Source organism: Hyaena hyaena, unplaced genomic scaffold (genome assembly GCF_003009895.1).
Source record: "Hyaena hyaena isolate Hyena2069 unplaced genomic scaffold, ASM300989v1 scaffold_271, whole genome shotgun sequence".
Classification (NCBI taxonomy): Eukaryota; Metazoa; Chordata; class Mammalia; order Carnivora; family Hyaenidae; genus Hyaena; species Hyaena hyaena.
The window spans coordinates 1050025-1065098 of record NW_024080902.1 but is presented as its reverse complement, the minus strand read 5'-3'; the positions used below and the strand labels follow the sequence as shown (position 1 = coordinate 1065098).

At 33.8% G+C, this 15074-nt stretch overlaps 1 protein-coding gene across 1 annotated transcript in view; it reads right to left on the bottom strand.

Annotated features, from left to right (window-relative positions):
* Positions 1–15074, bottom strand: part of COL19A1 (collagen type XIX alpha 1 chain) — a 329204-nt gene that overhangs the window by 265278 nt on the left and 48852 nt on the right. Inside the window, exons 6-7 of the mRNA XM_039245800.1 lie at positions 13831–14106; positions 3302–3382 (exon numbers count right to left, since the gene is read on the bottom strand). Coding sequence (XP_039101731.1) covers positions 3302–3382; positions 13831–14106 — 357 coding nt within the window. The remainder of the gene's footprint in view (positions 1–3301; positions 3383–13830; positions 14107–15074) is intronic.

Here is a 15074-nt window from a genome sequence, read left to right as displayed (position 1 = left end):
AGTCAGGTCCTGCTCTACTGGTTCTCTCTCAGACAACCATGACCCAATTCAAATTTGTATTTTTGCTCTGGATAACTGATTTACTACATTAAATTGGGGATTTAAATGACTTGAAAAGTATGACTCAGGCTTCACTATAAAACTGTCCACACTCTCCAAAGAGTTCCTAAAGAGAACATAAAAATGTACAAGTAAGAACTCTTCCATTTGTAAAACTTCTGGTTTTGATTTGACACATACTTAGTTAATTGGCCCTACAAATTTTAATCATGTTTTTCATTTATTTTCAACAAATGTTGCTAGTTTCCTCCTTCTGCCTATGTCTTTAGTCAGGAAACTTGACAGAAACAGAAAATCTAATTAATAGAAGCAAAGAAGTATATTTACAAATTATCTTGAATAAATTTTACCCTTGAAATATACTATAAACTATTAATAACAAAAAATATATCTGATTTGAACTTCCAGTATAAAATTAAATTTTTAAGTAAACACATTAAATCTTTCTGAATTCAATATATTTTTCAAAAATAATTGGTGTCAGAATTATAACAGATGCACTTAAATGGCTTTTATATAATTATTTACCTTCCAAACTATACATTCCAATTTATAAAATGTAGAATGTTTCTATTTTCTGTTACTCATTAACAGAATGGTAATGTTCCTTCAAATAATTATCAAGAAAATAAGCAGGGTTTTGTTATTTTTATTCCTATGGTTGAAGATGAATTCCTACCTTATTTCCCACAATTTAACTCCTAAATAATATTTTTAAGATGTGATTAATTTTTTCCCATGATTTGTGAGGTTATGCTATTGTTTTAATAATTAAACCACTCTACTAAATCTATCACCTATACTTCCTTAAACAGTTTTCTCATAATTTATATTGAAAACATCTATTTGTGATGACACAGAGTAAAAACTACTGGTCAAGAATACAATCTTTATTTATTTATTTATTTATTTATTCATTATGTTTATTTATTTTGAGAGAGAGTGAGGTAAAGAAAGAGACCAGGCAGGGGCCGAAAGAGAATCCCAAGCAGGCTCCATGCTGTCAGTGCAGAGCCCAGCATGGGGCTTGATCTCACAAACTACCATAAGATCATGACCTAAGCTGAAATCAAGACTCAGATACTTAACTGACCGAACCACTCAGGTACCCCAAGAATTCAGTATTTAGATGCATCAAAACATTGCTATGCTACTTTTCAATCAGGAAAAATTATTATTTTAAAAGCTCTTATATCCTAAAGAAATAATTAATTTAAAAAATAAACTTCTGGAGAATTAACACCTTCAAAATTACATATGTGGCTCCAGGAAGGTAGGTACTTCAAGTCTGTAGATTGGCATTACAAATTCTCTTTTTTATTTTATTTTTTTAATGTTTTATTTATTTCTGAGAGAGAGAGAGAGAGAGAGAGAGAGAGAGAGAGAGAGAGAATGAGCAGGAGAGGATAAGAGAGAGAAGGAGACACAGAATCTGAAACAGGCTCCAGGCTCTGAGCTGTCAGCACAGAGCCTGACGCAGGGCTCAAACCCACAAACCATGAGATCATGACCTGAGCCGAAGTCAGACGCCCAACCGACTGAGCCACCCAACCGCTTAAATTATCTTTTTAGCTATTTATAGAAAGATATTTAGCTAGCTTTCATTTTATTTGGAATGAGAGCCATAAACTGGGTTTTGAGATATGCTTTATGAAACCAAGTTACATAAGCAAAAAAAGTAATTTTGAAAGACAGTTATGCTTTAAATTGGTCACATTATTATTCTACTATTTACACTGAGAGACAGAAGTTAAAATATTTTTGAATTACTAAGTTATTGATAAAATTTTCATATAATTTTGGATGTAAGTATAGAAGTTCTGGAAAGTCTAAGATACAAAGAAAAACTTTTACTTTTCATATGTTTTTTTCTGTAAGACTTTTTAACATTAATCTCTTTTAAATGCTTTTTGTCCCATCTACCTGCTTTAATAGTTGATAAGTCAACAACTCAAGAAACAGTATTTTTACTATCTTCTAGAAACAAAGCTCTAGGAATAGAAAAGCAGAGCATGAGGGGTGCTTGGGTGGTTCAGTCGGTTAAGGGTCCAACTTTGAATCAGGTCATGATCTTATGGTTCGTGAGTTCAAGCCCCTCAGTCAGGCTCTGTGTTAACAGCTCAGAGCCTGGAGCCTGTTTTGGATTCTGTGTGTGTGTGTGTGTGTGTGTGTGTGTGTGTGTGTCTGACCCTCCTCCATTTGCGCTCCATCTCTTTCTCTCTCTCTCTCTCTGTCAAAAATAAACACTTAAAAAATTGAAAAAAAAATAAAAGAGGAGCATGAAAGTATAACTCCCTTCAATGAGCTTAAAATGTAGCTGAATAAATAAAAACAAATGCAACTATATCTAATAATGTAAGATAGCACACCTGATCATTATAATGAGAAATACAGAAAATGCTGAATTCAGAGGTTTTTTTTTTGTTTGTTTGGAATGGAATATTGGTACAAGAAACTAACATTAGTACAGTTAGCTTGGGAATATTAAGAATGAGAGGCTGAGTAACTGAGTTTATATTCTGTTGCCAACAGGGAGTGACCCAAGGCTTGGAGAAAGAGATGAGTAGCAGACAGCAAATGTGCCTTATTCATGTCTATTATAGCCTTGTTCTTCTAGAAGAACAATGCTATAGAATGTCTAGAAGAAGATCAATTGTTTTGAATAACAAATGTTTACTGAGAGAAAATAAATGCATATACAAAGCAATTATTTAGAGACTTATTCTGGTTACTCTTCATAGAAAGGTCTAGAGACTGGAAAGGCAGTTGACATGATAATGCAACAATCCAGGCATGAGATAAAAGTGGACCATATCAGTAACAGGGAAAAGGTAGACAAAAAATCTATTACAAAGGAAAACTATCCAGGATGGATGACAAACTAGAAGAGGAAAATGAGTAATAATAACTTATGGTGACAGATTTAAAATTCCTGCAACTTGAAAATGATAATGTTATCGTCAGAACACAGTTTAAGGAGAAAGTCATAAATTCTCTTTTATTTATGTTGAGTCCAAAGTGAGAACGTACCATTCCCAAGATTCAAGACAAAACATGGGGATTCACGCTGTAAACAGAAACTATGTGAGAGCACTATCAGGGGTATCTTACTTGGAACAAATTACTCAGCTGGCTTCAACAGAAGATATTCAGTGCTGCTCTACGTCTACACTCTACATAGACTAGGTAGATTAGGTAACTGGCATTCTACACTCTTCACATGCCACAAAAACTAACTTACCTTAGTGTCTGATATTTCGCAGCATGTGTCTTGGGCTATGAAGTTTGAGTTACAGTAGATTTTAAGTTGGTGAAGTTCAATCTATTAAAAGAGTAGTAATAAGACACATCATTAGTTTTCTTGAAAATCACATTTAGGATCTTAAGAACTATGGTAATTTAACTGAAAAGATAAAAGAAGCTAATATGAATAAATTATTAGTAGATATTTTTAATGTTTTTATTTAATTTAGGATTCATGATTTTATGGACCATTAGAGAAAGAGGCATGGATTCAATTATTGAGATAGATCTCTATATAAAAGAAATCAGATAATGAAGGCAATTGCAAATCTTCGCTAGTTGTTTCATAAAAAAAAAGAAGTATTTAATTAAAAGAGAGGTATTGTTACTCATTACAATAAAGTATGCCCACAAAATAAGAACTATTTCAAAGCAAAAAATTCTGAAGGAAAAGTAAAGTCAAAGGCATGAACACATGATGGAAGAGGCTTTCTCAGTAGCTCCAATCTCTTATTTGAGGCACTGAAACAGATGCTCACTCCCCAATAAGAAAAGAAAAAGAGGGGGGGATTTGGTTTTCATCTATTTTTCATGCACTCTACTATCTATGGGATAATCCTAAAAAATACAATCTTTCTACAAAAATAATTGATTCCTTCTATTGGCTTAGCAGATTCATGTTTTTTGGCATTGGACATGAAATATAAAATATTAAAACCTTGGTTTATAAGCATAAGTCATTCCAGAAACATGCTTGTAATCCAAAGCACTTATTTATCAAAGTGATTTTCAAACCATTGGTTCAGTTGTGATCATATGACATCCGCCGACATATATTATTCATACTGCAAGACATTGCTCATTTATCAAGTTAAAATTTATTAGAAATGTTTGCTCATCTTGTGGAACAAGTTACTTGCAATCCAAGGTTTTACAGTTCAAAAAAAGTACAATCGTGCCTTTAAATGCAAGATCAAGCAACCACATAAGAAGTAAATAATGAAGGCTATTGACAGAATTGCAACATGATAGATATGTAAATTGGCCATTTTAAATAAATTTGTGGTTGCAAATTTAGAGTTCAATTAAAATAAATCCTACAATGATTTGACATATTTGACACAGGTCAGAAACAACCTCTCCCTTCACCCCTCTCCTCCTCCTGACTCCCCTTCTCCCTCTTTGCCTCTTCCTCTGTCTCCCAATATTCCAGAGCTAGATTATGCATTACTTTGATATCAATAAGTACTTGCTATAGAGATATCCAACTGTTAAATAACAATAATTAATCCTACCTACCATAATTGAAAAGTAGAGATCTTCAGTTACTTTGAAACTTTACCCAACACCAAAAAAGCAAAGAGGGAGAAAAAAGGCTGTAACTGTTACTCTACACTGAGATGAACAAAATCAATTCAGCTCACGGAATGTGTTAAAAACTACAGATAATTTATGAATTCATGAGGAGCCTAAGATTTGCAGCCAGAGCAAAACTCTGAGAGAAAATGAAACTTAATGATTTCTTTTCTGTAACTTTTTGCAAAGTATTGAAGTTAACTTTTGTTTATAAAGTTTAAATACACTATCTTACATAGTCTAATGAAATACCACATAGTAACATACTCATTATGTAGAATAAAGTATGGGGACTCCAATTAATTTTCTTCCTAACTAAAATTAATCTATTGTCATCATTGTTACCAAAATAGCCAATAAATATTAAAACTCAATTATATACCATCCACTATACTAGGCCCTTTATATGAATTATTTCACTTAACTGAAGATAGATGATCAATTTTTGATAGATTAGAAACTAATCAAGTACCATGACATTGAAACTACAATTCTAGTTTAATGATGCTTTTTTATTCATTAGTTACTTTAGAATCCTTCATTGACACAGTACTTTACAAGGACAGTGTTCAGGGCTAAGTCTATACTGGCCCCTGTCACACAGAATTTGTTATAAAAATTATTTTATATCAGTTTTGTCACCTACCTCTTTCTCACAGAAGCAAATGAACAGTATACATAAAATAAAACCCAATTATTATAATTTTCTTTAATAAGAGAAATCTGAATAAATAAAATATTTTCACATTACAACAGATCTTAAGAATCATAGAGCCTGTATGGAGATGATGAAAAATCAGCCCACTTAAACTTTTTGTAGGACCAAGAATCTGTTTTTAAGTGTTTATTTATTTGTTGAGAGAGAGAGAGAGAGAGAATATGAGTGGGGGGGCGGGACAGAGAGAGAATCCCAAGTAGGCTCTGCGATGTTAGCACAGAAGTGGATGTAGGGCTCCATTCCATGAACTGTGAAATCATAACCTGAGCCTAAATGAAGAGTTGAACACTTAACCTACTGAGCCACCGAGGTCCCCCAGGACCAATAATCTTTATAGGATAAAATATGTATTTTATTTGTTTGTAACTCAAACACTATCTCATAAAAAAGCCACATCATAATATGTCTTTAACATTTTTTATTTTTGTCTTTTTTTCATTTATTTATTTAAAATTTTTTAATTTCAGTGTATTTAACATAAAGTGTTATATTAGTTTCAGGTGTACAGTATAGTGATTCAGTAATGCTGTACATTATTCAGTGCTCATCATGATAAATGTACTCAATTCCCTTCCCCTATTTCCCTACTCACCCATCCCTTACCCATCTCCCCCTCTGGTAACCATCAGTTTCTTCTTTGTAGTTAAGAATCTGTTTTTTGGTTTGTCTCTTATTTTCTTTATTTGTTTTGTTTCTTAAGTTCTACATATGAGTGAAATCATATGGTATTTGTCTTCCTCTGACTTATTTCACTCAGCGTTATACTCTCTAGGTCCATCCATGTGTAGCAAATGCCAAGATTTCATTCTTTTTTATGGCTGATTAATATATATGTAAATTTATATTATATATATGTATATATATAATATTTCTATTCTTAACTTTTTCAAGAACCTCCATACTGTTTTCCACAGTGGCTGCATGAGTTTGCATTTCCACCAACAGTGTACAAGGGTTCCTTTTTCTTGACATCCTCACCAACACATGTTGTTTTTTGTGTTTTTGATTTTAGCCATTCTGACAAAGTATGAGGTGAATCTCCTAGTGGTTTTGATTTGCATGTCCCTGATAATGAGTGATGTTGAGTATCTTTTCACGTATCTGTTGGCCATCTGTATGTTTTCTTTGGAAAAGCGTCTATTCATGTCTTCTGCCCATTTTTAAATTGGATTATTTGTTTTTGTGTGTGTGTTCAATTATATAAATTCTTTACATATTTTGGAAATTCACTCTTTACCAGATATGTCATTTGCAAAAATCTTCTCCCATTCACTAGGTTGTCTTCTAGTTTTGCTGATGGTTTCCTTTGCTGTGCAGAAGCTTTCTATTTTGAAAAAGTCCAATAGTTTATTTTTGCTTTTGTTTCCTTTCCCTCTGGAAACATATCTACAAAAATGTTGCTACAGACAATGTCAGAGAAATTACTGCCTGTAATTTTTTATTGTTTCAGGTCTTCTAGGATTTTTATTGTTTCAGGTCTCACATTTAGGTCCTTAACCAATTTTGAGTTTACTTTTATGTATCATGCAAGAAAGTGGTGCAGATTCACTATTTTGCATGTGGCTGTCCAGTTTTCCCAAAACCATTTGTTGAAGAGATTGTCTTTCTCCCATTGCATATTCTTGCCTCCTTTGCTGAAGATTAATTGACCATATAATTATGAGTTTATTTCTGGGCTCTCTATTCTGTTCTATTGATTTATGTGTCTATTTTTGTGCCAGTACCATAGTGTTTTGATTACTACAGTTTGTGGTGTATCTTGAAATCTGGAATTGTGATACCTCCAGTTTTGTTCTTCTTTTTCAAGATTAGTTGACTATTCCGGAACTTTTGTGCTTCTGTATAAATTTTAGGATTATTTGTTCTAGTTCTGTGAAAAATGCTGTTGGTATTGATAGGGATTGCATTAAATCTGTATATTGCTTTGGGTAGTATGGAAATTTTAACAGTATTTATTCTCCCAATCCACAAACATGGAATATCTTTCCATTAGGTTATGTCATCTTCAGTCTCTTTCATCAATTTTTTATAGTTTTGAGTTCATGTCTTTCTTATCCTTGGTTAAGTTTATTCCTAGGAATTTTATTATTTTTGGTGCAGTTGTAAATGAGATTGTACTCTTAATTTCTTTGTCTGCTATTTCATTATTAGTGTACTGAAATGCAATGGATTTCTATGTATTGATTTTGTATCCTGTAGCCATACTGAATTCATTTATCAGTTCTAATAGATTTTTGGTGGAGTCTTTACAGTTTTCTATATATATTATCATGTCATCTGCAAATAGTGAAAGTTATACTTCTTTCTTACCAATTTGCAGGCCTTTTATTCCTTTTCTTAAAATCTGACTTCTGCGGCTAGGACTTCCAGTACCATGTTGATAAAAGTGGTGGGAGTCAATAACTTTGTCTTGTTCCTGAGATTAGAAGAAAAGCTCTCCGTTTTTTACCATTAAGTATGATGTTTGCTGTGGGTTTGTCCTACATGACCCTTATTATATTGAGGTATGTGCCCTCTAAACCTACTTTGTGGAGGGTTTTTATCATGAATGGATGTTGTACTTTGTCAAATGCTTTTTCTGCATCTACTAAAATAATCATAGACTTTTTATCCTTTCTCTTGTTGATATGATGTGTCACATTGATTTGCAAATATTGAACCACTCTTGCATCCCAAGAATAAATTCCACTTGACTGCGGTGTATGATCCTTTAAAATGTATTGTTGGATTCAGTTTGCTAATATTTTGTTGAGGATTTTTCCATCCTATGTTCATCAGAAATACTGGCCTGTAGTTCTCTTTTATTGTAGTGTCGTTATCTGTTTTTGGTTTTAGGGTAATACTGGCCTCATGGAATGAATTTGGAAGTTTTCCTTCTTCTTCTTGCAATAGTTTGAGAAGAATTGGTATTAACTATTCTTTAAATGCTCAATAAAATTCACTTGTGAAGCAGTCTGGTCCTGGACTTTTGTCTGTTAGGAGTTTTTGGATTACTGATTCAATTTGATTGCTGGTAACTGGTCTCCTAAAACTTTTTATTCATACTTCAGTTTAGGGAGATTATATGTTTCTAGGAATTTATCCATTTCTTCTAGGTTGTCCAATTTGTTGACACATTTTCTCACAATAATTTGTATTTCTGTGGTGTCAGTTTTTATTTCTTTTTAATTTCTGATTTTGAGTGTTCTCTTTCTTGCTCTCTCTTTTTTTTATGAGTCTAGCTAGAGGTGTATCAATTTTGTTGATCTTTTCAAAGAACCAGCTTCTGGTTTCATTGATCTATTGTTTTTTATTTTCTATTTTGTTTATTTCTGCTTTAATATTTATTATTTTCTTCCATCTGGCTTGAGGTTTCATTTGTTCTTTCGCTAGCTGCTTTATATGTAAAGTTATGTTGCTTATTTGATATTTTTCTTGTGTCTTGAGGTAGACTTTGCATTGCTGTTAATTTCCCTCTTAGAACCACTTTATTGCATCCCAAAGATTTTGAACCACTGTTTTTCACTTTCATTTGTCTCCATGTATTTTTTATTTCCCCTTGACTTCTTGGTTGACCCATTTGGTTTTTAGTAGCATGTTATTAACCTCCACGAATTTGTGTTTTTTTCCACATTCTTTTCTTGTAAAGTATTTCTAGTTTCATAGCATTGTGATTGGAAAAGATGTATGGTACAACTTTGATCTTTTTGAATTTTTTGAAATTTGTCTTGTGGCCTAATATGTGATCTCTTCTGGAGAATGTTCTATATACACTTGAAAAGAATGTGTATTATATGGTTTTAGGATTAAACATTCTGAATATATCTGTTAGACTGATCAGGTCCAATGTGTCACCCAAAGCCCCTGTTTCCTTGTTAATTTTCTGTTTGGATGACCTATCTATTAATGTTAGTGAGATGTTAAAGTCTCTCATTGTTATTGTATTACTATTGACTACTTCCTTTATGTTTGTGATTAGCTCCTTTATGTATTTGGAATTTTCCATACTGGTTGCATAAATATTTACAGTTATATCTTCTTGTTGGATTGCTCCTTTTATGATTATAGTGTCCTTCTTTGTCTTTTGTTACAGTCTTTGTTTTAAAGTCTATTTTGTCTGATAGAAATATTGCTATCTTTCTTTTCACTTCAGTTTTCATAATAAATACTTTTCTGCCCCTCCCCACTTTCAATGTTCCTGTGTCTTTAGGCTTGAAATGAGTGTCTTCTGCTAGGAATTTACCCAAGGGATACAGGAATGCTGATGCATAGGAGCACATGTACCCCAATGTTCACAGCAGCACTCTCAATAATAGCCAAAAAATGGAAAGAGCCTAAGTGTCCATCAACGGATGAATGGATCAAGAAGATGTGGTTTATCTATACGATGGAATACTATATGGCAATGAGAAAGAATGAAATCTGGCCATGTGTAGCAACATGGATGGACCTTGAGGGTGTCATGCTGAGTGAAATAAGTCAGGCAGAGAAGGACATATACCATATTTTTGCACTTATTGGAGGTTTAGGAGGAACTTAACTGAGGACCTTTGGTTAGAAGAAGGGGGGAAATAGTGGGGGAAGGGGAGAGAGGCAAACCATGACAGACTCTTGAATGCTGAGAACAAACTGAGGACTGATGGGTGTGGGGAGGGAGGGGGGAGATGGGCTTGGAGGAGGGCACTTGTGGGGATGAGCACTGGGTGTTATATGGAAACTAACTTGACAATAAACTATCTGTAAAAAAAAAAGAAAAAAGAAAAAAGAAAAGAAAAGAAAAAAGAAAACTTCTGCCTGAGGGGGGAAAAATTTTAGGGGCGCCTGGGTGGCTTAGTCGGTTAAGCGTCCGACTTTCACTTAGGTCATGATCTCGCAGTTCGTGGGTTCGAGCCCCGCTTCGGGCTCTGTGCTGACTGCCCGCTCAGAGCCTGGAGCCTGTTTCAGTCTGTGACTCCCTCTCTCTCTCTGACCCTCCCCTGCTCACGCTGTCTCTCCCTCTCTCTCTCCTAGAAATAAATAAAACATTAAAAAATTAAAAAAAATTTTTTTAAAGAGAATTTAGTACCAAAAAAAAAAAAAAAGAAAGAAAGAAATGAGTGTCTTGTAGGCAGCATATAGATGGGTCTTGTTTTTTTATGCATTCCATCATCCTGTGTCTTTTGATTGGAGAATTTAGTCCATTCAAAGTAATTGTGGATACGTATGTACTTATTGCCATTTTGTTACTTACTTTGTGGTTGTTTATATAGTTTTTCTCTGTTCCTTTCTTCTCTTGCTTTATTCTTTCTCAGTTTGCTGGCTTTCTTTAGAAAGAATGGATTCCATTCTCTTTATTTTTTGCAGATATATTATTGGTTTTCGATTTGTGATTACTATCAGGTTTGTATATATTACTGTTATAGCAGTCTATATTAAGTTGGTGGTCACTCAAATTTGAACCCATTCTGTTACATCCTTTTATTTGTGAATTCTTTGACTGATTTTCATAGATGTAATTGATTTCATTGCTCTTGTGTTTCCTACTTTTCTTACTCCTACTTATGGTCTTTCTTTTCCACTTAAAGAGTTCCCTTTAACCTTCTTGCAGGACTGCCCTTCTGGTCATGAATTCCTTTAACTTTTGTTTAATTGGAAAACTCTTTATCTCTCTTTCTATTCTGAATGATAGCCTTGCTGGATAGAAGACTTGGCAGCAGGTTTTTTTTTCATCACTTTGAATATAACATGGCACTCCCTTCTTACCTACAAAGTTTCTACTGAAAATCAGCTGATAGCCTTATGAAGTTTCCCTTGTATGTAACTGTTTTCTCTTGCTGCTTTTAGAATTCTCTCTTTATCACTACTTTTTGCTATTTTTATTATGATGTGTCTTGATGTAGACCTCCTTGGGTTGATTTTGCTGGAGGTCTCTGTGTCTCCTTGATCTGGATTTCTGTTTCTTTCCCCAGACTTGGGAAGTTTTCAGCTATTATTTCTTCAAATAAATTTTCTGATCCCTTTTCTCTCTCTTTTCATTCTGGGACTCCTATAATGTGAATGTTATTACACTTGATGATGTCACTGAGTTCTCTAAGTGTATTTTTATTTTTTTATTATTATTTTTTCGCTCTCCTGTTCAACTTGATTGCTTTCCATTAATCTGGCCTCCAGCTCACTGATCTGTTCTTTTGTTTCCTTTAGTCTACACTGTATTTCATCTAGTGAATTTTTCATTTAGGTTATTGAACTCTGCATCTCTGGTTTTGGTTTGTTTTGTTTTTATTATTTTCTGTCTCTTTGTTAAGGATCTCATTGAGGTCTTCCACTCTTCTAAAACCCAGTGAGTACCTTTATCAACATTATTTTAAATTTTTTATCAGGCATATTACTTATCTCCATTTCATTTAGGTCTCTTGCTGCCATTTTGTCCTGTTCTTTCATTTGGGACATATTCCTTCCTCTGTCCCCTCATTTTGGGTATGGCTTTAATTTTAGCTTCAAATGAAGTAAGATGTCACACTAACTATGAAACCACTGTCATACCATAATTTTTACATTACATCTTTCTAGAGGACACACCTGATATTTTTCAGCTTCAGGTTCTAGGCTTATTTATTCTCTTGGATGAGAAGTTAATAAGACACAGGACACAGCACTCAAACTTCACAGGGTGAGCTCTGAGCCTGGACTCTGGTCTTGAAACAACTTGTTTCTCTTTCATTTCTATCTCCCCACTAAGATTATGAATTTATCTCATTGTGCTCTTATTTCTTCCACTTCTTCTGGAAACAGAGCCCACTTTGCATTCACTATTCCTATAAGAGGTTCCAATCCCAAACTCCAGTCCCAAACTTTGGTACTTGCAGCAGGTACCACTCTCTACTACTATTACTAGAATTCCCTCAAATTACTCCTATCTACCTACACTCCACCTACTGCTGAAAGTTACACCACTGATGTTCTAACTGCTAGTCTCAGTTAGAAGTCTCCACTTCCTCCTTTGCCTTCGGAGAGATCTTTCTGAAAGGTACGTCTATACTGTTGTATTATAATTAGTATTGTTATTACTGGCAGCTACCATTTACTGATATACACTTTGATTCTTCCATTAGCCTTGAAGATCTCTGAGAGCAAGAAAAGGTTTTTTTCTCCCCCCTCCCCCATTCACCTAGGGAAAGACTGAGTGGAGTGTCTGGTCCTGAACAAATAAATGAATATACAGGGAACTAACTACATATTGGGCACTATTACACACACTCTATACAATTATAACTAAGTAACTCTACCAACAATATTTTTTAATTGAGAATACTGAGACCCAGATAAATTAACAGCTAACAAAATAAATTAGCAGATCATTAGAGTTAAGTAGATGGGCCAGGATTTACAACCACATCTGTCTGATCCTCAAGCCAGCTCACTCTCGACAATGCTATCATGTCTTGTCTCCAGGATTCATTTTTCCTACTCTGCCCTATTTTACTGATCATCATTGAGTTCCAGCTATAATTCTCACTGATTCATACACTGTCTCTATGAGAAAACACTTTAAGAATACTTTACCAACTATATACACTATATATATTTTATTAACTTTATCCAACTATCAATCATCTATCTATATTGATTCCTTCCACAGGGGCATTTAGAAAAAACGCACTGCCCAAATATTTATTTGTACAGAATTGTACTTTTGAAACAAAACTGAACTATTAAGTGTTTCATGTTAATAGTATTTGCAATTCCCATTGGTGACCTGCATTCAGATTATTTTTATGGGTTTTCCCATCATTCAACCCATAAGAAAATATGAAGTCATGAAATTTAGATATATCTCACTTTTTTTAGGATTATAGGCCTTCTTTTTTAGGGAAATTAATAATAAATCTATTATCACTTGAGCATCAAAAATAATTTTTACAGGACCTTTTCAAATGAAAGGGTTTTATAAGACAACTGTTCTCATCCAAATGACCTACTGATACAATTAGTGGCTATGTTTCAGTCACAGCAGAACCTTAAAAACCATTATAGGTTTATGAAAAATAGTCTGCAATATGAAACAATTGCTATTCTGAAGATGAATAAATAGCCTATTGTTGTTGACTGGAAAACTCTGAAAATCTGGAACCATTTAATTTAAAGTTCATCTTTTTCCAGTCTCTTCTATTCAAAACATAAAATCTTGTTCAAGCTTAGTTTTTGTACCATACTGTCAATTTTTACTAAAATTTAATTGTAACAACCTCATTTTTTAAGGCATGACCTAGTTCTTTCGAATTCACAGGCTGGAGAAAACGGGTGAAAACAGAGAGAAGATAATATATGTGGAAATACAGTTGGAAATACATGGCAATGCTTCACACATCTGATGGCTAATTTAAAAAGTGTTGAGAAGGGAATGTATTACAAAGTAATTAAAGAAAGAGGTTTTAATAAGGTATCTAATTTAGAAGTTTTACTAGTTCTCTTTCAGAACCAACATCACAACTCACGTCCACAGGCTTGCCATCGGAAGCTCGTGCAGCAATAACAGTCCTTCCACGAAGGTCCACAGCGTCCTTTTCATCTATATGCTGGCTTGCAATTAAATTACAATCCATATAGAGTGAAATGCCCCGGGACTGTACACCAACGCCAAGTTTATGCCACTGACGATCAAACAAGGGACGGAGTTCTCGATTTTGAAAAATGTAGTTCAACACATCTCCCTCAGCAGCTCGGAACATAAATTCCACCACTTTCTTTCCACCATCAACAACTATAGAAATCTGCAAAAATACAAATTAGCTTTAAATGTTTAAAACCAGTGTTCAAAATTACTGAAGCACACAAATAAAAAGAAATCAGAGATGCATGTTAGTATAACTGAAGCACTTAGTAAAATGTTTTAGATGACACGGGGGTCCACCAGATTTGTTAATATAAAAGAAGAGCAAATATCCAGCTTCAAAAATGTTTCAAATATGGGGTATTCTGGTGAATGTCATATGTTCCTTTCTTGAGAGAACATCTGAGAGTATATATTTATATGTGTGTATGTATGTATCTAAGTATATATATAATTCTGTATGAGTAATTCAAGAATTAAATGTTACTTAATTTAAAAAGAATAAGAATAGGATCACTTCTCTTAGCATGGAAACTGAGATCAACTTCTTGAAACTTTGATGATTTGCATGGTGCAGAAAAAAATGCATTTTCATAAAGACATACTTTTTCAGTTCATTTCATCTTTCCATCATAAAAATTGACTGTATTAACAGATTAAAAGACCAGTAAAATAAAAAGCATTTCAGTGGATAGGTATAGAAATAAATAAACATGTAAGGTGCCAATAAATGAGGTTCATTTCCCCACCCTGGAGTCCCTGCACCCTCATCATTCTGCCCAAATGCCATCTCTTCCATAAGTATTTCTAGGTTCCTGTTCTCCCTGTGCTCCATTTGGGGATGCTGTCCTTTCTATGTTCTCATAGTCCACACCCAGCTCCGAGCTTACCTCTACACTGCACCTGTCACACCGTGATAATACTCTAATATATTGTTCTCCTAGATGACATCTCCTCAGACCTTATACTCCCTGAGAAAGGATTTACACTTTTTAAAATCTTTTATCTTTGTCACTAACTAGCATACAGCATGTGTTCAATAACTTTATATTGATGGAATCAATACTTATATCCAGGTTCTTCATTCACTAAGGATTTTCAGAGGAAACAATGAACAGCTTTAAAAAT